Source organism: Talpa europaea (genome assembly GCF_964194135.1).
Source record: "Talpa europaea genome assembly, chromosome: 8".
NCBI lineage: Eukaryota > Metazoa > Chordata > Mammalia > Eulipotyphla > Talpidae > Talpa > Talpa europaea.
Window position 1 is genome coordinate 89125155 of NC_140075.1, and position 23446 is coordinate 89148600.

The 23446-nt window shown below is 35.4% G+C and overlaps 1 protein-coding gene across 1 annotated transcript in view; it reads left to right on the top strand.

Moving 5' to 3' along the window:
- LRRC9 (leucine rich repeat containing 9) overlaps positions 1-23446 on the top strand; it is a gene marked incomplete at both ends in the record, with an annotated part of 79325 nt that overhangs the window by 51311 nt on the left and 4568 nt on the right. Inside the window, 7 exons of the mRNA XM_084239557.1 lie at positions 140-270; positions 2284-2392; positions 3161-3300; positions 5811-5947; positions 9246-9463; positions 13637-13705; positions 18067-18207. Coding sequence (XP_084095683.1) covers positions 140-270; positions 2284-2392; positions 3161-3300; positions 5811-5947; positions 9246-9463; positions 13637-13705; positions 18067-18207 — 945 coding nt within the window. The remainder of the gene's footprint in view (positions 1-139; positions 271-2283; positions 2393-3160; positions 3301-5810; positions 5948-9245; positions 9464-13636; positions 13706-18066; positions 18208-23446) is intronic.

The following is a 23446-nucleotide window of genomic DNA, read 5'->3' on the forward strand; positions in this document are numbered from 1 at the left end:
AAAAGTGCAGTCATGCCAGCTTCTCTCTTGCTCCTTTTCCCCAAGATCCACCAGAAGAAGAAGAAGAAAAAAAAAAGAGAATCCCCTTAGCACCAAACCCATATCCTTTAGCCCACTTTTTAAATGTCTTCATATATAGGAATCACCAGAGACTGAGTGTGCAAAAGATTTGTTTGGTGGCAGACTTACCTCTGACATGATTGCCGAACGACAAGGACACTCAAACTTTGTTCAAATGCAAGAACTAAGTTGGACTTCATCATCCATCAGGTATAATCATTTTATTATATTCTCTCTGACATTATAATTAAATGTGTAATGATTATCATTTTCCTAAGGTTTACCATTTATACATTTTATCCAAATATAACCAATAATTCAGAAAATTATCTACTCTACTTCAAAATCTCATGCTAACTTTAACAGTTTGAAATGCATTAATAATTCTTATTACCACACATTATGATTAAAAATGTCATCAATCTTTTTCTAAGGTCTTAAATTTCTCTCTTCTTTTATAACCGGGCTTTTAAACTTAGAAATACTAGGCTTCCTCCTCACATTATATCATTCTAATTCAGTGCAATTTGGTTTTCCTACCACAACTCCTCTGATGTTGTTCTCAACAATGTCATCATTGTCCTCCTGGTTAGAAAAATCATTTTCCCTTTCCTATTCTGTACTCTTCACAGGCAGACATATTTAGCCATAAATTTAATTGATGATGATGGTCCCCAAGTTTAGCACAAGCCTACCTCACTTGAATATTCAATTGCTCTCTGGTATAGCATCCAGGAGACAACATTCACCTGATTGTTGTTGCCCAAACCAAAAATCCAGGAGTCATTTCTCTCAACTTTGTCTTCCATTTTCACTTAATCACCAACTTCTACAGAGACTGTCTTAAGTGTGTCTCATGATTCCCTCCTCCCCTGCCTTCCATATTCACTACCATTTACCTAGGACAGAAAATGAACTTTTTTTTTACAAAATCTCTTAGTGATCTTTTGGTTTTTGTCTTATGTAATCACCCCTGAAACCATTTCTATTACCTGTAATATCTTTAAAGTTTTATCACATCACTTCCCTTCACAAACTTTTCAGCGGCTTTTATTTATTTATTTATTTATTTATACTTTTATTTTATTTTATTTTATTTTTTTGTGGGACCCTCGCAGGTGGCCGGGGAACGAACCAAACCGGCGCTGCAGAGGCTGCTGGCAGCCTCGCAGCCCAGCGCTCAACCACTGCGCCACCAGGGGAGGCCCTCAGTGGCTTTTAATATGTACAGAATCTTTCCGCTTTCTAACTCTCAATCACAAGATGCTGTTTCATGTTTCTGTATTTGCTTCCTCCTGTTGCATGGTCTCTATGACTCTTTCTGATTTGCCTGACAAATACCTAGAAGTTCTCTAAGTCTCATTTTAATGTCTTTCTCCCATGTGAAGTCATTCTGACTTCCCCCCCAAATGTTCTTTCTCTAAAATTTCATTACACCTAACTCTGTTACAATTTCCCTTCTTTTAGTTTTTCTTGAGGGCAAAGACAGTATCTTTTCATATTTATTGTAGCCCTTTCTAAACACACTGTCAGCACTTGGGAAACACTAATGGAAATATGTGGAATAAATGAATGATTTATTAATGGATGAAAGTGTGTCAGAATTGTAACTTTTTTGGGGGTTAGAATTTTTTGAAAGTAGTTAGGACAAGAAGATTTACCTTTATGCTCTTCTTTATCATGGCATAAAGCTATGGACTAGGAATTGAGCATTCTGTTTAATTACCAAAAGATCCTCACAAGGAGGAATGTCATAAAATCTTTTAGGAGATCCCACAGAAAACTCTGTTTTCAGACCTTATCTGTATTCTCCTTTTCTTTTCTACTCCTAAACTCTTCCTAGCATTTCAGAAATAACTTATTTCCCACGTGTCCTCTGCCGCTTTACAACCTAAAAATCTTATGATTTTCCATATCAACATCACTATGATTTCATGAACATGTATATGAATATACAAAGAAATTGGAAATATTTTTAAAGTTTCTCTTATGATACTGTCATGTTTATATGGTATTGGACCTTTTTTTTAAGCAATAAAATTCTCATTTTCTTACACATATGACAAAAATATGTATATATCCAATCACTTAACCCATATATTTTACATTAAGCCAACTCTTTTTTATAATATTCATCAAATGAGATTTTTTAAATGCCTTTATGGTTGTACGGTATTTTTCCTGTCCTATTAAAATTATAACATTTACTTCATCTACATTCAGAACTGTGGACTTGATACCAGTTGACCAATTTAGAAATGTGTGTAATGTGAATCTACAGAACAATAATCTTACTTCATTCAGTGGGTTAATCTATCTGCCTAATGTAAAGGTGAGTCACTTAACAAATTTTCTTTTTTCTTTCAAGGTTTTCAATGTAAGCTGTATTTATCTTTACTTTGAATTAAGATATATTTTCATGTTATAAAAAAAATAAGTTACTCCTAAGTTTTTTTTTTCCACCAGCAAGAAAAAGTGTTACCTTCCAAAGTTATTTTGGTTGATCTCAGTTTTCTATGAATATCTTTTAAACAGTAAATAATCTTATTCTGCAGAAGGGGATGGGAAGAATGCTGCCTCTATCATGAGCGGGTATAGAATGAAGTCGAAGGACACTACAGTTCTCAAAGTAACCTCATTGTCTCCTCTCCTATTGCTATGGCTGAGCCATTTACTAAGACCTTTTAAACATAGGGAAAGACTGATCTCTCCAACTAATGAGTTATTTCATCTAAGTCACCTTGGAGAAGTGAGGGGTGCAGCTTGAGAAAGTTGAGTAGCTTTCTAGGGGCTCCATTATTTTGCTTGATATGGTGTCATTTCCCAGCATATGAAATAATAAAAACACATCAAAGCCAAATTTAGATAATTTGATTGTAAACGATTTATAAATACTTTTTCCCAGTCTGTGGTCTTATCTATTTCCTTAGGGTGAAAATTTGTTATCTTTAACACTAATCTATTATCAAATTATGTTGTACAATCTAACTTTTATCTGTGCCATTATAATAACTTCAGGACGTTTATAATCTTAAATCAAAGACATAAATTATCAATATTCATATTTTATATCTAAATTAATACGGTCTTCTTTCTGTAGGTCCTGTGCCTTAACTATAATCATATTGAATCAATCATGCCCAGATTAAAGCCGCAGACTCACTTAACCAACAGACAACTACTCTACCAGAAAGTACCTTCAAGTGGCTATGGACAGCAAGGAACTTCAAAAGTGAACAGGTATTATTCTTTTTTTTTTAGAATTATAAATAGTTTTGGTTGGAAGTTTATAAAGTAGTTGGTCACATTAATGACAGCAGTAATACACATTTAGCTTATTTTAATACTTATTAAAAGCTACACACCAAAAATAAACAGCAAATAAAAGATATGCATAATATTCCTTTGTCATTGTCTTTTCTCTGCTTCCTCCATTTCATTCAAAACAAAGTGAAAAAATTTGAGGGTTTACTACCTTGAGCTTCTTTTTTTTAACTGAAATACAATTCATATAACACCCTTCTGTGTATAAGCCAGTGATTTTAGAACTATTCATGTTGTTTATTAGCTTTATTTAAATACAAGTTATATATCATAGTCACTCACTTTAAGTGTATAATTTTTACTGAATTTGTGAAGTTGTGCAACCATCACTGCCATACAGTTTTAGAACATTTCCATCACACACCAAAAGACCCCTCATGTCCATTTGCAATCAATTCCCTTTTCCTACTTCTAGCTCCAGGAAAGTACTAATCAATCTACTTTCTATAGAAATGTGTTTTCTAGACATTTCATATAAGTGGAATTATAAAATATGTGATCTTTTGCATCTGACATCTCACATTTAGCATGATGTTTTAGAGGTTCATCTATGTAGCATGTATTAATATTAGCAGTTCATTCTTTTTCATTGCTGAATATATTGGGTATTCTATTATATGGATATTCCACGTTATGTTTATTCACCAGTTGATGGACATTTGGTTTCTGCTTTTTTGCTAGTATGACTTTTGCTTCTGTGAATGTTTGTGAAGAGGCATTTGTGTGCACTTATGCTTTTCATTTCTCTTAGGTAGATACCTAGCTATGAAATTGCCAGGTCTCATGGTAATTTATTTATATTTTTAAGAAACTGCCCAACTATTTTTTTCCAAAGTGATATACCATCTGACATTATTAACAACACTGTATAAGGGTTCTTATTTCTCCATACCTCACCAGTATTTTTTATTAATTTTCTCATTTTGATTACAACTATTCTAGTGGATTCACTGTGGTTTTAATTTGTATTTTCCTAATGAGTAATGTTTTTGAAATTTTGGTTATTTTCAAATTAGGTTGTTTTTTTATTTTTTGAGTTCTTTAAATATTCTGGATAATAAGCCCTTTATCAAATAAATGATTTATACTTTTTCTCAGTCTGTGGTCTTATCTATTTCTTTAGTGACTTTTAAAGAAATTTTAATTTTGATAAAGTCCAATTCATTAATTTTTTCTCTTATAGATTGTGATTTTGTTGCTATACCTAAGAACTCTTTGCCTAACCTAAAGTTATATAGATTTTCCCATATGTTTCCTTTAAAAAGTCTTATGATTTTTATCTTACATTTAGAATTATGATCCATTTTGTGTTGATATTTGTATAGGTGTGTGTTGTAAAATAAAATGTGAAACCTAAATTCATTATTTTGCATATGGATATCCATTTGTCCCAGCACCATTTATTTTTAAATTCAATCCTTTCCGCCTTTGAATTGCCTTGATACACTTGCTGAAAATCAATTGACCATATATGTAAAAGTATGTTTCTGGATTCTTAATTCTGTTCCATTGATCTCTGTATCTGTCCTCTTGCCAGAATGGTTTGATTACTGTAGCTTTAAAGCAACTTTTAAAATCAGGGGTTGTAAGCCTATAACTATTCTCTTTAAAGATTGTTTTGGATCTTATGGGTACTTCACATTTTCTTTAAAATTTTAAAATAAGATGGTTATTTTAAGGTTATTCTGGAGGGTGAAGGGAAACCTACCAGGTTTTTTGATACATATTGCTTTGAATCTATTTACCAATTTGTAGACAACCGCCATCTTAGTAATAACGAGTCTTCTAATGCATGCATATTTAATATTTCTGTACTTATTTAGATCTTCTTTAATTAATCTCAGCAATGTTTTTTATTACTCTGTGGAACATTCTACTGCTTCTGTTTTATTTTTCTGAAGTATTTTATCTTTACATACTATATGAATAGAACTCTTATTTCTCAATTTATTGCTGATATCTAGAAATTCAGTTGATTTTTGTATGTTTATCTTTTATCCTGTAATCTTGCTGAACTCATTTATTATCCTTATTAAGTCTTTTTTGGGCATATTTCTTAGAATTTTCTAAATATAAAATTATATCATCTGAAAATAAAGACAGATTTACTTATTCTTTTCCAATCTGAAAATAAATCCAATACTTTATTTTCCTTTTTCTTGCTTGGCTACACTTGCTCTTGCTTTACATTTTAAGTAACTCTTTCTGTACATTTTATTCTTTATCATATAAAAATATTTTAAAGAATAAAACATGATTATAAGCTATAGAGAAAACATGCTATACTTTAATTCTGTTGTACTTGTAAATTCATCAGTTTTCTTTTTATTAAATTGAACTTATAGTAGTACAAATCAGACTATCTTTTTATGATACAGATGGCTTGGAATTTTGTTTAAGGGTTCAAACTTATCTGTGTGTTTTAGAGATATAATGAACAATGAAAATTTGCCTCCAATAATGCTCAGTTTGGAAGTTCTTCATTTGGGCTACAATGGAATTTGTAATTTAATTCAACTACAACTCAACAGGCTAAGAAATCTAAAATTTCTATTTCTACAAGGTGAGTAGCTATACTATGAATGTGTAAATCATTATTATTAAAAGCTGATTTCTTATTCACTTTAGGTAAGCAGATCTAACATCAAGTTTTACTTAAAATGGATTCACTTAACCCCCCAAAATATTTTAGTAACAACCAATGGGTTTTGTTTACGTAAATAATGGAAATATTCTAGGAAATGCAGCATTCTAGAGCTGAGTACAGTATTATATCATAATTTACTTTTATATCATATTCAATAAAAAATAATAAAAAGTAACCAGTGGATAATTCACAAGCACTTATTAAACCCAGAATTGTGCTAAGTACTATGAAAGATACAGAGATACTTTATTATTGTAATTATATATAATTGAGATCCTTGCCTTAAAGTAGTTTAGGATCTGCCTGCAGAAATATATTGAAACAAAGATGAATTAAATGCCATGTGTTAACAAATGCAAGTGATGTTTAGAGTAAAAAAGAAATTGAAATATTAACCCCTCTACATATCTAGGAGTCATTGAAAGACTCATAGAATTTAGATCAGAAGTGAGCATGACAGAGAAGTTTGAAAGTAGTAGGGAGGAGGTAATGAATCACAAGACCACAACTATGGGGTCTACTTGAAAAGGGACCAAGCTGAAGAGAAAAGAAAGTATGCAGTTATGAGACAGAGTCATAAATTATAAAACCTCTAAACATTATCAATTTGATGAATAATGCTCATTTTGCTCAGTTGACAATAGGTAGGAATTGTAAATTATTAGAAAAGTACCATGAGAAAAAGTAGGATTTGGAACAATAATATGACAATCACTTAATGACTAGGAGATCCATCAGTGAAACATGTGGAGAGAGATCTATATAGTCAATTAGAGTAACTTTTTCTAAGACAGACTTTTATACCATATTTAATTTTTTAATGCATCTTTTTTCTATCAAAGTTGTCTGATAGTTAGGTCAAAAACATAAAAATTTTGCCTTAAGAGAACAAGAAATTGAACATAGCAACCACAGATCTTTTAGATAATATATTGACATACAAAAACATCAGACAACCTAATCTAAGGTCTACTTTAATCTAATGGTGTAAAGTGTTTTGTTGCCATGGCTAGCATGATTAATGAGAGTAGGACAGCCTTATGCAGGAAGTGAGGACATTTATTCTGACAATAATGACTGCCATTAACTGAGACATTGGACAGTGTGTTTATCTATATAGCTAAATAAGTAGGAGCTTTTTACACAGTGGTAAATGCTCTTAGATATAGACTGTAAGACTCATAATAGCTACTATAGACATTCATCACTTGAAGCTATCTCATGTGATTTTTATACCACTGTACTTAAAATATTAAAAGTGAATCTAAATTTATAATTTCATGAAACTAATATATTCGCACAACAGAGTAATTTTTCTCAATCTGACTTGAATAAACTTTCTTTTTCATTTATAAGCAAAGCATGGATAGTGTTTCAAAGTCTGTGAAACTTTTAGTAGTGAGCAATTTTTTAAAAAGACTTATTTATTTATGCATATAAGAACTGGGGTGCAGGCCAGAGGTGTAGCGGGGGAGGGTGAGAGAATTCACCAGAGACAGTCAGGAACAAAACAGGCAGATTGACTGAAACACACTGCTGAGGGGAGTAGTGGGTGAATCAGGAGAGGTCTGCTACGCCATGTGGGTAGCTCCCTGGCCGGGCATCGACCTAGTGCTGCAGTGGCTGCAGCTAGCTTCATGGGTTGTGTCTTTACCCTTTGCGCCACCAGGGAGGCCTAGTACTGTGAGCATTTTTATTGTAAGTTGTTATATTATCATCTTCTCTATAAAAGTAGAAAACAAAATATATTTGCCATATTTAATCAATTCAATCATATTTAATCAATCAATTAACCTATATTTTATATTTTAACAAGTCTGAAATCATCTTAATAGATGACATGTCATTTATCTAGACAAGTATTTTTTCTTTATTATTGTTATAAAGTATTTGCAAAGCTTAACAATTGTTTATGTCTTGAATTCACTGAAATATGATAAATTCCAAGATCACAGGAGCCACATGTTCAATAGTACATTAGTTTGCTAGGACTGCCAACAAAATGCCACAGACTAGATACAGAAATATACTTCCTCAAAGTTCTAGAGACTAGAAGTCCAAGACCAAGATGTTAGCAGCTGGTTCATCCCCCCTCCATTAGAACTATTAACTCCATGCTAATTTTTGTTAAACATCTTACAAAGGGAGGTATTTCTGGGTATTTAGGCCCACATTCTATTTTAAAACTATATATTCAGTTTTCATAAATTATTATTGGAGACCCAATTATCATGTCCAACTTGTGTCATGTCTTCATCATCTTGTAGACACCATCTAGCCATCCAACCTCCTACTAACCATCCCACCTCCTACTCCTTTTTGGCCTTCTTTGAGTTCTTCCAAAAGTTGGAAATTGTGAGGGACATTTATTCCCAAACCCATGGTGGCTGCCAATCATCACTGTTGGACAATGACTGTTGGACAAGAAAAGACTGAGGTTTTAAAGGATGTAATGAATTTGGGCCTCCCCTGTGGCGCAGCAGGTTGAGCACTGCACTGTGAAGCTGTCCGCAGCCTCTCAGCACCAGTTCGATTCCCAGAAGGCCAGGGAGAAACCCACATGGCAGGGCAGACCTCCACTGCCTTGCCTGCTGCACCCCTCAGCAGTGTAGTTCGGTCAGTCTGCCTGTTCTGTTCCCTGCTCTGTCTCTGGTGAATTCTCTCACCCTCCTGCGCCTCTAACTGTACCCCAGTACTTGTATAAATAAATAAATCTTAAAAGAAAAGAATGTAATTAATTTTATTTGCTTAATGTTGAGTATAAAAATATATTGAAAAAGAAATAACAGTATAATTAAGATATATTGTTACAACTTATTAAGTGGTTTATTTTAAGAAATAATTAGATTTACCTATCAGAATAGCTATTAGAATAATCCAATATACTGGAAGCATATCTTTTGCAGTACTTTCATACACTTACTTTTGTCATGAACAATTATTTTAGAGCTTTATCACTGAATAGACAGATCTGATCAATTCAGTACATTTTGTACATCATCTTACTCCTTAAAAGATAAAGGAGGAATTTTCATAAATATTATTTGATGATGATGCTACTTTCCTGTAAATTTTATTTTCACTTATCCTTGAAAATGTTATTTGTAATCCTTTTTTAAAAAAATCATTTGATACAAAATATAAATGAAAATAAGTAACCTTTCATTCAAAAAGTTTGGGCTCACTTGACAAATCATGAGTTATCTTTTTTCAGGGAATGAAATCAGTCAAATTGAAGGACTTGACAATTTAGTAGTCCTTCAGGAGTTGGTAGTGGACCACAACCGCATCAGAGCATTTAATGAAAGTGCCTTTGCCAAACCAAGCTCTCTGCTGGCACTTCACCTGGAGGAAAACAGACTACGAGAGCTGAGCAAATTACAACCTTTGGTAAAACTAGAGAAACTCTTCTTAGGATATAATAAAATACAGGTAACATTTTGTTTTTTTTGTTATGAGACTTACTCTCTATTTCATCTGAACATAATGCTTCCAAACACCCCAATAAAATTTTTGCTAGGTGTTTCTTATTATTTATATGCCATATAAATATTAAGTGGTACAAAGATGTCTATCCTGCTTCTAGACTTATAAACCCAAATAATCTGCTAATAAAGATTAGCTCTAAATGTCTTAAGGCTTTCCTTAGCAGTCCTTTTTAATAGACATCATTTGTCCTGATTACTCTAGATCCAAGCAGCTGTATCTCAACCCCAGACTTTCTCGGGCCTTTTAAATTTGACATTGGTATTTGGTCTGACATTTAAATCAACTCTGGATAATGGACTGCGACTTAGTTTCAATATTCCATTTCTCCCCACTCAAGCTTTCCTTAGATAGGATCTTAAGTTTTAAGATCCTTACCTGCTCAGAATTCAAACAATTTCTATTAAACTACTGCTCCACAGAGCCTGCCTAGTCTCTCTCCCAGAGTAGTATATAGATAAGAGGATTGATGTATACATAACCTTCTGCAGTCCTAACATGTCTCTCAGTGTTTTGGTAATAATCTCATAGCCCTCTTTTTACCAGCTTTACTATGTCTGCCCATACCTTTAAAACAGTCTCAAAGACAACCTGAGCTATGGCCTGCCCTCCAAAGGCAAGGATGGAGTTTATCTTATCCACACTTGTATCAGCATATAATATAGTACCTGGTATATAGTTGATACTCTATCAATATTTGTTTGTGGCTCCACTTGCTAGAGTTCAGGAAACCTTTTCTGGTGTGATATAAAAGCCTGTACAAGGAGAGAGGGAAATCATGAGTAATATCCTTTCCTATGTACAAATTGGGAAATATACATACAGATAGAGAAAAATGACATACAACTAATCTATCCAGGTTCAGACAACATTCATCTGAGAAAAGCCTTATCTGGTAGAAATCTAAATTAGGAAAATTGATATCCTATTAGAAATCTTTCCAGTGATCACAACCGAACGAACACAGGGTTATCAAATCAGATCTTGCCTGGTATCAAGCTTTACTAATTATTTTGAGGATACGAGGACACTGTCTAACCTAGATAAAAATATGAGCTCTCCAAGTAAAATTTTGTGGCGGTGATCTCATAAATCAAGTGTTTCATTTATGAAATATCTCTATTTTATACTTAAGCTTATGTGACATTTTATAGGGAGCCATTCCTTAAAGTCTAGGTTTATTTACTGTACGAAATCCTTAACCAGGGAGATCCTGCTTATAGTATCTCATAAATAAGGACTTGCTTCATAGCAAATGTATTTTAACAGAACACCAAGTTACCAGCATACTTAAAAGGAAACAGACTAGGAACCTACTTCCCCAGGAGTGTCCTGCTCTGTATCCCCTCTGTTCTCTCTCCTAAAGGAAGTGAATGGATGGCAATCAGCTGATATAGCTATTTCCTATCCTAGTAACTTAAACAGGATTAGACCTAGTCAAGTTTATTTGCTTTCAAAATTTAATATAGCCAGAGGACAACCTTAAATCATGGGAGAGTATACATATATCATTGAATGCAAGGTTATTGACTATTTAATGATCAGACCATCTTGGTTTATTTTTACCCTTGAAATGACATTTTTCATTGAATTTAGATAAATCATTTTACCATCAAACTTATTCCAACCATTAAAATTATAGTGGCTTAATATGATCATACAGCTAGCAGGGAAAATGAACTTAGAAGGATTAGGTTAGGCTGGAGATACTGTTTGATTCTGCTGAAGACATTGTTCTTCAAAATTCTTAGTTCTCATTTCAAATTTTCTTTTTGGAAAAGATTTTCTCTCTAGAGTCATACCAACATGGGAAGGCTGATAGTAGCATTAATTTCCACAACTGATTACAAGTAACCTTTGGGTTCCAAATAATTTATAGGTTAGGAGGCATTAAAAAAATTAGCAAGACAACACTCCTAATGAAGGTATTTATAATACCTCATTGACCTACCTTAGAGTCTTTCATAAGCTGCATATCCTTAATAACAGATTCCACTGTGACGCTTTTGACTTTAGCCATCATGACCAATACTATAGATATGGAAAACTGTTGTCTTCTGCAGGAAGAATCACAGAAACACAATTGAAAAGTGAGTTATTAAGTTTTGCAGTTCCATTTGTTTCCTGTGTCTAAATGATTCCCCTATCTGGCATCCACCAACTCTACTTTCAAATAACTCAGTAATGACATGACCTGGGGTCATTTTCAAAATTGAAATAGTTGCTTGCTACTTTTTCTCCTAAATGAAATGCCCTAAATATTAATATTACAATGACTCTCCTAAGTTCTTCTCTTGACAATGTACTCAGAGGTAACAACCATTGGTGTACTGATTAATGTTTAACAGATGGCTCTTCAGGGGAAAAAAGTCCTTAATCAACAGCATTTGCCCATTTCCAAAACATAATTTCTTCTACTATAACCAATTTCAAGCTAAAACACCATCTCACAAAATTCCTGAAAATTTGCCAATCAGCTTTTTTGAACCAGTATGAGGTAACAACATATCACTGTTAAAAAACAAACAAACAAACAAACAAACAAAAAATGAAAACAATAACAAAATGAACTGTATAGTAAAAATGGGAAGCCATAAGTACTTTTCCCCCTATTATGACATGCTACTTTTCTTGATGACTCTACAAAATTTTTACCAGCATTATCATCCACAAATTTAGCATGATCTCATATTTACATTTTCTGTGAGAAACATTTTGATCAGAAATATTATACTGGGCCTCCCCCAGTGGCGCAGCGGTTGAGCACTGAGTTGCGAAGCTGCCCCGCAGCCTCTGCAGCACCGGTTCGATCCCCGGCCTCTTGGGGGAGGGTTCCACATGGTGCAGACCTCTCCTGCCACCCGCTGCTCCCCTCAGCAGTGTATTTCATTGGTCTGCCTGTTCTGCTCTCCACTCTGGCTCTGGTGAATTCTCTCACCCACCCGCGCTTCTGACTCTACCCAGTGCTTGTATAAATAAATAAATAAATCTTTAAAAAAAAAAAAGAAATATTTTACTAATGAACTTATACCCTGTTTAATTTGAGAAAATAATATAAGACTTTTAACATTTCCATGCTTTCTATTTAGACTACAAGGTTATAGGAACTGCCTAGGGGTCAAGGTGTATAATGTCTTTATAGATGACTATTAGAGCTTTGTCAAGTCTAATGATAATTCCAAAATCAAAATAGTAAAAATCAATCACATTAAACATCAAATTCTACTTACAAATGATCTAAAATAGGTTTAAAATCTTTTAGTTATTGGATAAATTGGCTATATGTCTACTTGTCATTCCAAATAAATATAGGGGCATAATTCACTTAGCATAAAGTCACAGACAAATACATGATTTCATTCATATGTGGAATATTAATGAAACAAAGCAAAAGAACAAACAAAAACAATCCTCTGACAACAAAATGATGATTATCTAAGGGGATGGAAAGTGGGAGGAACAGATAGAAGAGACCAACTGGAGGGAGGTGTAGAGGGTTTTTAAAAGTTTGGTGGTGAGTGTAGTGTAGTATCATACATTTGAATGGATAAGAAGCTATACTCCTTCAAGTTATACAGTGTTTGAAATCAATGTTACTTCATTAAAAAAAAGGTTCCTAATGGTTACATTTTAAAAAAGAACACATCACTAAATTTGCTTTGTTAATATGAACTAGCAATAACCTGAACTTGCTGCCTAAATTTTATCAGAAATTGCATTTTAGAAATAATTTTAAATCTTCACTAATGATAAATAGGTAATAAAAAATAATATGCTCCTTTTTGGCTAAGATTGTGTTTAAAATGTATCTTTGAAATTTGTTTGTAGACTGGATTCACCTTCTTTTTCACACTTCTGAGTCAATCTTCGGGGAAGTTAACCAAGTATAATCTATATCCTCGAATAGATCATAGTTTTTCTGGGAAAAAAAGAAGTTTGATCTTATAATTGCTGCCATATAGCCCATGTTAGAATGTCATCTTTGCCAAACATGCTTTTAAAATCTTCAGTACACAGATCTGTCTCTAATCAACAATACTGATAATTATTTCAAATTAGCCTATACTTGAAAATTTTGAAACTAACAAAAAGAAAATAACTTGTTAAACTTTTGAATAGGATATGGCAGAACTGGAAAAACTTGATGTTATTTCTTCTCTCAGAGAGCTTACAGTTTATGGCAATCCGGTGAGTATGTACCATTCTAATTTATTAGTTAATTTAATTGTATGTAACTCATTTTTATATAATTTGAGATTTTTTTTTCTATTTCCATATGCATAGTTACCTAACTACAATTCATTGGCTAGTATATGTTTCCAACTAATTATAAAACAAACTGCCATTATCATATATAAGAGGGTCTTTTTCAGGACCTATTTCAGACTTACTTGTCTATCACTGAACCAGTATTTGTATGTTAATTACAGGTTTTATATTAAGTCTTGTTGTCTGGTAAAGTAAGTGCCTCTAATTATTTCTCCCCACCTTTTTTTCTTGTTTTACTGTCTTGACTATTCTTGACCCTTTACACGTATGAATTTTAGGAAACAACTGCTCAAGTTATGTGAGACTCTTGTTCATATTTTAATTGGAATCACATTGAATTCATAAGTTAATTTTGGAAGAAATTTGCCACCTTTTCTGTTGAAATCTTTGAAGGGGTCAAAAAAGTTCCTGTTCACCTAACATCTGAACAAATTGAGAAATATACAGTAGCAGATAGAGAAGTGAAAATATTTGCTTAGCTTAATGAGAATGCCAAATGGGCATGCTAACGGATTCCAGAAATAAACAATCATGATCATCCAATAACAGGAAATACTTATCTGAGGCCTTCCCACATGCGTGGAAAACTTCTCCTATAGCAGAAGAATTTATTGGCCCAGCAATAAGCTCTTTCCCAAGAGGAAAGACTGGAGTAAAACCTGCCCAGGTTAACCTTCTTGGATTTACCACAAGTAGTTGTGCTACCCCTACTGGAGACATGAAGGGGTTGAAAGAGTCCAGTAGAGACCTCTTACCCTAATATTTATAGTATTCAGCAGATTTTCCATTCATAAAAACAAATACCCCAACAGTTTTTTATCCTTCAATATTTATAATTTTCTCCATAAAGGTTTTAATCATATTTTAATAAATTTATTCTGAGGGACGGGAGGGGCGGTGAGCCGGGAAACCCAGAAAGGATGCAACGGAGGCCACAAAATCAGGAAGAGATCCAGACCTCAGGCGGCTCGCGGAGAAGGAAAGTCAGCAGGAGTCGGGAGTTTCTGCCTCCTGCATTTGCGACAAGGAAGCTAGGGCGAATGTGAAGGCTGGCTCCTGGGGCCGTATTCTCGATGACGGCATTTCATTGTGCCTTTGTTTTTTTTTTTTGTTGTTGTTGTTTTTTTGTTTATACATGCACTGGGTACAGTCAGAGCACGGGAGGGTGAGAGAATTCACCAGAGCCAGAGCAGGGAGCAGAGCAGGCAGAAGGACCGAGGCACACTGCTGAGGGGAGCAGTGGGCGGCAGGAGAGGTCTGCGCGCCATGTGGGACCCTCCTCTGGTGGCCGGTGAGCAGCAGGGGATCGAACCGGCGCTGCAGAGGCTGCGGGCAGCTTCGCAACCCAGCGCTCCACCGCTGCGCCACCAGCTTGTTACCTGTTTGGCGCTGGGAGGGGGTGTAACCGACTTTCCACCTTGGTCGGAGCAGGCTGCCCTCCTCCGCACCAAGTACTAGCTAAGAATTTGCCCTTCAGAAACAACCACACTAAAAAACAAATTAAAAAAATAAAAAGCTGCTCCTCTCTCGGCCTTAGCATCATCTTCTCGGAAGCCGCTGAGCTATGAAAGCAGCGTGGAGAAAGAAGTGAATACGCAGACTGAAGCTGATAAAAAAGAAAGATGAGGCAGGGGTCCAAGTAAGGTAGCAACCGTGGTAGCCGTGGAAGCCACAGGAACAGAAAAAAAGGAAAGCCAGAAGCCAGAGATGCTGGTACAAATTTTTGGACCGAATGCTACTCTCTGGAACTTGTCTCAGTGGACCTAAACACCCAATACCATCTCATCACAGCGACCACCTTTGAGAGACCCATCTTGCTCGTACCAAAGCAATCCCTTTTTGTCTTTTGCCCTGGACTTCTGTGTGTGACCTTCTGGACCTTCTCAGTCATGGCTGAAGGTAACACGGGTACAATAAATCATTCCCTTCTGCTATCTTAGCTGAAGCAAAAACAAACAAACAAACAAACAAACAAACAAACACAGGATGCTTTGAGTCTAATTCTGCTCTTTAAAAAATTAAGTCTATTGGGCCTCCCTGGTGGCGCAGGAGGTTAAGCACCGCACTATGAAGCAATCCTCAGCCTCTGCAGCATGAGTTCAATACCCGCCGGCCAGGGATCAACCCACATTGCACAGCAGACTGCTCCTGTCTCGCCTGCTGCTCCCCTCTGCAGTCCCCTCCCTTAGGTCAGTCTGCCTGTTCTGCTCCCCATTCCGTCTCCGGTGAAGCCTCTCACCCCCTGCATCTCTGGCCTGCATCCCTGCTCTTGTATGCATAAATAAATCCTTTAAAAAATTGTCTATTAAAAATAATTAAAAGAGGACCTCCCCTGTGGCGCAGCGTTTGAGAGCTGGGCTGAGAAGCTGCCCGCAGCCTCTGCAGCGCCGATTCGATCCCCGGCTGCCAGGCGAGGGTCCCATGTGGCGCGCAGACCTCTCCTGCCGCCCGCTGCTCCCCTCAGCAGTGTACTTCCTTAGTCTGCCTGCTCTGCTCTCCCCTCTGGCTCTGGTGAATTCTCTCACCCTCTGCGCTTCTGACTGTGCCCAGTGCTTGTATAAATAAATAAAATCTTAAAAAAAAAATAATTAAAAGAAAAAAAAGATCTGTCCAGAATCACAATTTTACTTCTTTTTTGTATCTTTTTAAGGTAACATTGGTTTACAACATGGGGTATGACTCAGAAGTAAAGATTCACACCTCTTCAGATGTATGTTACCACACCACACCTACTACCAATGCATCCATAGTTTTCCACCATAGACCACTTGATCCCTTCTACCCTTTACTCTTTATCCTTTCTGCCCCTGTGGTATCCTTAATTCTATAGTCAGATTTCTAGGGTTTGTTTTGGTTTAGTTCTGTCTGTTCCTAGATTTCTCTATATTCAACATATTAACGAAATCATCACTCTTTGATTGGGTTATTTGGTTTTTTTGTTGAGTTGTATGAGTTTTTTTTTTTGTAGATCTCGGATATTAGCCCCTTGTCAGATGTATCATGTGCAAATATTTTCTCTATTCAGTATGTTTTAATGATAGTTTCTTTTGCTGTGCAGAAGCTTTTTTGTTTGATGTAGTCCCATTTGTTTTTCTTTTTATTTCATTTGTAATTGGGAGTTGAGTCCCCAAAGACATCCCTGAAGTCACAAGTGTTTCTCCTGTATTCTTCTATGTATTTTATGGCTTCAGGTCTTACATCCACTGTCTTTAATCCATTTCGAGCTAATGTTTGTGTATAGTGTGAGACAGTGGTCTAAATACATTCTTTTGCACATGATTGTCCAGTTTTCCCTATTTTAAACAGTATTTTAAATTATTTTTTAATTGTCCATTGCTATATTATAGAAATTCTGATTTTTTCACATTTCTCTTTACCCAGAAAGTTTGCTGAATCCTTTTATAAGTTATAATAGTGTGCAAATTTTGTTGGATTTTTCTTTGTAGACTCCCATATCTATAAATAATGATACTATTATTTCTTTTCAAGGTTTATGTTTACTGTTTTCTTTACTTCTCTTAGTGTTCTGACTAGGAACTCCAGTACATTGTTAAATAGAAGCACTGATAGTAGGTTATTGACTTCAAAAGAATGCTTGTTAGTTGTCACTATTACATAGATGTTTGCTATTTGTTATGGGTAGATAACCTTCAATAGTTTAAGGTCGTTCCTTTTGAGTCCCAGTTTATACCTGTTTTATCATGACTGGTTATTGGATTTTATCCAGTTGGCAATACAGTTTTTCTCTTTAATCTGTTTAATATGTAATTAAAAAGCTCTTCATTAAGCCTAGTAAGAAATTGAGAAACCTTTCCAAAGTGCAGAATGTACTTTTTTCATCTAATATTGTAAATTGGGGCCTCCCTGGTGGTGCAGCGGTTGAGCGCTGGGTTGCAAAGCTGCCCGCAGCCTCTGCAGCACTGGTTCGATTCCCGGCTGCTCCCCTGCCACCGGAGGAGGGTCCCACATGGTGCGCAGACCTCTCCTGCCGCCTGCTGCTCCCCTCAGCAGTGCATTTCAGTCCTTCTGCCTGCTCTGCTCCCTGCTCTGGCTCTGATGAATTCTCACTCTCCTGTGCTTCTGACTGTACCCAGTGCTTGTATAAATAAAATAAATCTAAAAAAAAAAATCACTGCTATCCATTTTAGAAAAAAAAAATATTGTAAATTAACTATTACCTATTATCTTTGCTGTGTGTGCTAAATGTCCTTCTCTATAAAGCTTAATCTTTAAAATAAAAGGTCTTTAAGGAATAAATTGCTATTTTTAACTTTATTTAGATTTGTAGAAAAATACTACATCGCCATGTGATCATATTTCGACTGCCTAATTTAGAGATGTTAGATGGAATTCCTGTGAATTCAGATGATAGAGCAAAAGCTGAATTTCACTTCTCTGAACTACAAGCAAAGAAACATTCGGTAATAATGATGTTATTTACACTTTTCTTTTAAAACATATAAGTTAATAGTAAGTAAACAGTATATTATTTCTTGTGCATTTTTACTAAGTATTTAAATATAGAATATGATGTTTTTATATAGATCATTTTAGTGATATTTAGTAATTGCTGTCAAAGGTTGCTTGATCTGTAAGTAGATCACACACTAACACACACACACACACACACACACACACAAGCCAGAGAAGCTCCTTTTTTCTAATAACGTACTGTGACATAAAGCAAATCATTTGAAATCTGTGTATCTCTTGCTCAATATGTCCGCTAATGCTAGATGGCAAGACACTATAACATAACACTTTTATTAATATAAACTAACAGTAAACTTTTTCTACTTAGCAGATAAGAAAGGAAGGAAGAAATTCTGTCCTCAACTCTCTGGATCATATAGCTACTTACCAAGGGAGATTTATGCCTTTCTTCATTATTCTATTCTATTATTCTATTCTTAGAATAATTGGGCCTTTTACCCATAAGCCCTAAAAAGTTCTACTCTATGATAACAAAGAGATTAAAGGGTCCTCCCTAGTGGCACAGGGGTTAAAGGTCAGCACAATCAAGCCAACAGCAGCCACCACAGCATGAGTTCCATCTCCAGCCAGGGAGCTAACCCACATGGGGCAGCAGACTTTTCCTGTCTTGCCCACTGCTCCCCTCAGCAGTGTATCTCAGTAGATCCACCTGTTCTACTCCCCACTCCGTCTCTGGTGAATCCTTTCACACACACACACTGTACCCTGCCTGGCATCTCTGACCCCAGTTCTTGTATGCATAAATAAAAAACAAATATTTTTAAAAAGAGAGAGAGATTAAAGAAAGAAGCCATAAGAGCATATCAATATGAAATTCTGTTATAACAATCTAGATTCTCCATGACTATCCTGCGAAGACTAGATTTAGCACAGAAAAGTTATGGTTTTTTTACACAAAGAAATAACATTCTTGGAGCTGTACCTTTGAAAGGTTTGTGGAAGAAGAGATGGGAGGCAGGGAAACAGTTAAGACTTCTAGGATAATCCAACAGAGATATTACAAATACCTGGATAGGATGGGACAGTTAAATGTAAGTGAACCCCTTTGTAAGTGAAAGCCAAAGAGTAAGGACATTCGTCAGTGAAGGAAGATTACTTCTAAAATTTATGTTGAAGAGGAAAGATAACATTACTGTAGGTGCTTTCACTTAACTCATAGGACTATGTGCTACTTTCTACTTCCTCTGTAAAACAAACTGATTCCTCCAGTAGATTCACATATTTATCGAGTTGCCTGTATTTTTTCAAAATCTCATGTCAGCACTTTTATTTTTTTTAAAGATTTATTTATTTTTATACAAGAACTGGGGTACAGGCCAGAGGCGTGGGAGAGTAAGAGGATTCACCAGAGACCGACTCAGGAGCAGAACAGGCAGACGGATTGAAAACACTGCTAAGGGGAGCAGCGGGCGTGACAGAAGAGGTCTGATGCACCATGTGGGAATCTCCCTGGCCTGCCAGGAATCGAACCGGTGCTGCAGAGGCTGCGGACAGCTTCACAGCGGTAAACTCAACCCACTGCACCACCAGGGAGCCCAGTACTTTTATTTTAAATGAACAGATATAAGTGCACATTTTAAATTATTATTTTTATGTTTTATGAAAATCAAATGAGATACTTTGGAAAGTGTGAATAAAGATCAATCTCTCACACATGTCAAATTGGGTAAGGGAGAAAGAAATCAGTAATAATGGGAGAAAATTATAAAAATTCACACAATATATGGGAGAATTATTTTTTTAACTTAGATCCTGTATTCAAATTCCCCATGTCTTTACATTTTTGTTACTTTAAAGAAACCAAAACTAAAACTTATAGGCAAAACCTTAAGGAGTTGATGTGTTCAATAATCAGATAAAATACTAGTCAAGGGACTCCTGCTTACAGAAAAGACCATGTCACTTCATCAAAAAATTGGTTTTGAACTGGGTCACTACATGCAAGAATGAAACTTGACTACTACCTAACACCATGCACAAAAACCAACTCAAAATGGATTAAGGAATAGACATAAGACCTGAAACCATAAAATACATAGAAGGAAATATAGGTGAAACACTACATGATATGCACATCAAAGACATCTTTACAGACACATCACCCAAAGCAGTGATAGTGAAGGCAAAGATAAACAGCTGGGACTACATCAAATTAAAGAGCTTCTGCACAGCCAAAGAGACAATAACCAAAACAAAGAGAAACCCCACCGACTGGGAGAACATTTTTGCACACAACACTAATGATAAAGGACTGATGATAAAAATCTACAAAGAGCTGATGAGACTCAACAAAAACAAAGAAAATAATCCAGTCAAAAATGGGCAGAAGAGCTAAAAAGAAACTTCTCTGAAGAGGAAATGCAAATGGCCAACAGGCATATGAAAAAATGTTCAACATCACTTGTAATCAGGGAAGTGCAAATCAAAACTACAATGAGATACCATCTTACACCAGTGAGAATGGCACATATCAAAAAAACTAGCAACAACAAATGTTGGCGAGGTTGTGGAGAAAAAGGAACTCTCCTGCACCGTTGGTGGGAGTGCAAACTGATCCAAACACTATGGAGAGCTGTGTGGAGATTTCTTGACCTACTAAACATAGCTTCCATATGATCCAGCAATTCCACTCCTAGGCATTTACCCAAAGGACACAGAAACATCAATTCCAAAGAGCACCTGCATCCCTATGTTTATAGTAGCACTATTTACAATAGCTAAGCTTTGGAAACAACCCAAATGCCCAAAAATAGATGACTGGATCAAGAAGATGTGGTACATATACAGCATGGAATATTACTCAGCATTCAAAAAAGATCAACACATGCAATTTGCAGCAACATGGCGCTGGAAGGGATCATGCTCAGCGAAATAAGCCAGAAAGAAAAAGAAAAATACTGGATGGTCTCACGCATAGCAGGAATCTAGAAAACTTAAATAAGGGATAAGGAAAAAGAATAACTATAAGAAAATATCAAAATCAACAAACAACTATGAACCAGAGACACTCTATAGGGGTTGGGGGGGGGGGGAAAGGAGGGCTTGGGGTAAAATAAGGGGGTTGTAATTGTATGGGGAATATAAAAATAAAAATTTTTTAAAAATTGGTTTTGACTTTTCAAAGAAGATAAATATGAATTATACATATAATTCTTAATTATCCCCTGACACTTTTTTGTAAAGATTTATTTATTCATGCATACAAGAACCAAGGTACAGGCCAGATGTGCAGGAGGGTGAGAAGATTCACAAGAGTCAGAGTGAGGAACAGAACAGGCAGATTGAACTGAAATACACTGCTGAGGGGAGCAGCTGGGGAGACAGGAGAGGTCTGCCATGCCATGTGGGTAGCTCCCTGGCCAGCCAGGATCGAACCCGCACTGCAGAGGCTGCAAACAGCCTCACAGCGCTGCGCTCAACCACCTGCACCACCAGGGAGATCCTTCCCTGACTTTTTAATTAGCCTTGATTTTTTTCAATTACCTGAAGGGCCAAACTAGTTGCAGAGACTTATGGGACTTAAAGTTACACAATGTCAATAAAGATTATCTAGTTTATACAAAGTAAATTGGTTGACTGTGGTTAATGGCTACAAAAATGTTTCTAAAACTATACTTTATAAATAAAATTTTAGCTACTAATCTGTTTGATATAACTAAGAAAGAATACTACCTAAGGTCATCTATTGAAATTATTGTCAGAGGGAGGCTTCAATCTTTCAAAAGAGAACAAATGAACAAATAATATTTAGTTCCATGACTTATGCCTCTTTGTCCTTTATATTTCTGGAGAACATAATTTTTTATTTCAAGAAATAGAAAATTAAAGGAAATTTTAGGTTTCTATTGCTGTTGTAATAAATTACTTCAAAGTTAGTGGCTTAAAACAATAATTAATTGTTAAGGCCAAAAGTCCCAAAAATCAGTCTTACAGTGTTAACAAAAATATTAGCGGGGCTGCAATACTTCTACAAACTATAGGACACATATTTTAGAGAAATCTATTTTAAGATTCAATAATAATTTTTAATTCTATGTCTAGAACAAAATTGAGCCTTTATTTCTTTTAGGTGTTCAGGAGGCACAAGGTCAGAAATTTGTTCTTTGCCTTTTTAGAATCTGGAGGCTATCTGCATTCCTCAGTCTATAAGCCTCTTCCAGCAATGGCATCACTTCAGCCTTCACTTCCATCATGACATCTTCTCACTCTTACTCTCCTACCTCCCCTTAATAAGGACCCCTGTAATTGTATTGGGCCCTCCTGGATAATCCAAGATAATCGCCTCATTTCAATATCCTTAATTATGCCTGCATGTAAAATAATGTATTCAGAGATTTCGGATATTGGGATGTGGACATCTTGGTAGGGGAAGGAGATAGAGGTATTATTCTGCCTCTCACAACATGTATGTGAGAGTTCCAGTGAGAGATCTATAAAAATTGTCACAAAATAACTTTAAGGTAATGTTGGCTAATTTTTGTTGTAAATTACATATAAATTTACTAAATAACATATGAAGAAATGACTCAGCAAGTTTGAATATCCCAATTTCCATACACAATTTTAATTGGTTTAACATACCAGAAAAAGTACATAAACTAAAATTTTAGTCAATGATAAGGATTTCACTAAAGGATTTGCTGGTTCACTATTCTGTTTCTCATGAACTCAGGTTTTTTTCTGTCACTATACTATGGTGCTGTCTTAAGTCATTCTGGTTTTTGCATTTGAATTAGTGTGATAGATAAGAACATAACTATCCACCTAGTTGTTCTAAATTTAAAGAGTCTTAAAGTTATTTTCCATTTATCTATACATGCATAGAGGTTAGTAAAATAAAGGAAGAATTTGAAGTCTTTAAAGAAACCTAGAACAGAAAACATTATCAGTTCAGTTTAATATATGTTTCTTTAAGTCAGAACATTTTGGTTTCAGAAGAAAATTTGACAACAATCTGTTACAGGACAGGGAGAGGGGGAGCCCAAACCCTCCAAACCTGCCTATTCTAAATGGGTTCTGCCATCCGCCGCATCAACACAAAAACATATGAGACTTTAATGGGAAGGAACTTTAATAAAACTAGGAAACAATACAGGAAAGGCAAAGAGTCTAGTTTCTAAATCAAGCACCCAAAGTTACCCATCCCCTCGTGGGTAAAACTCCATC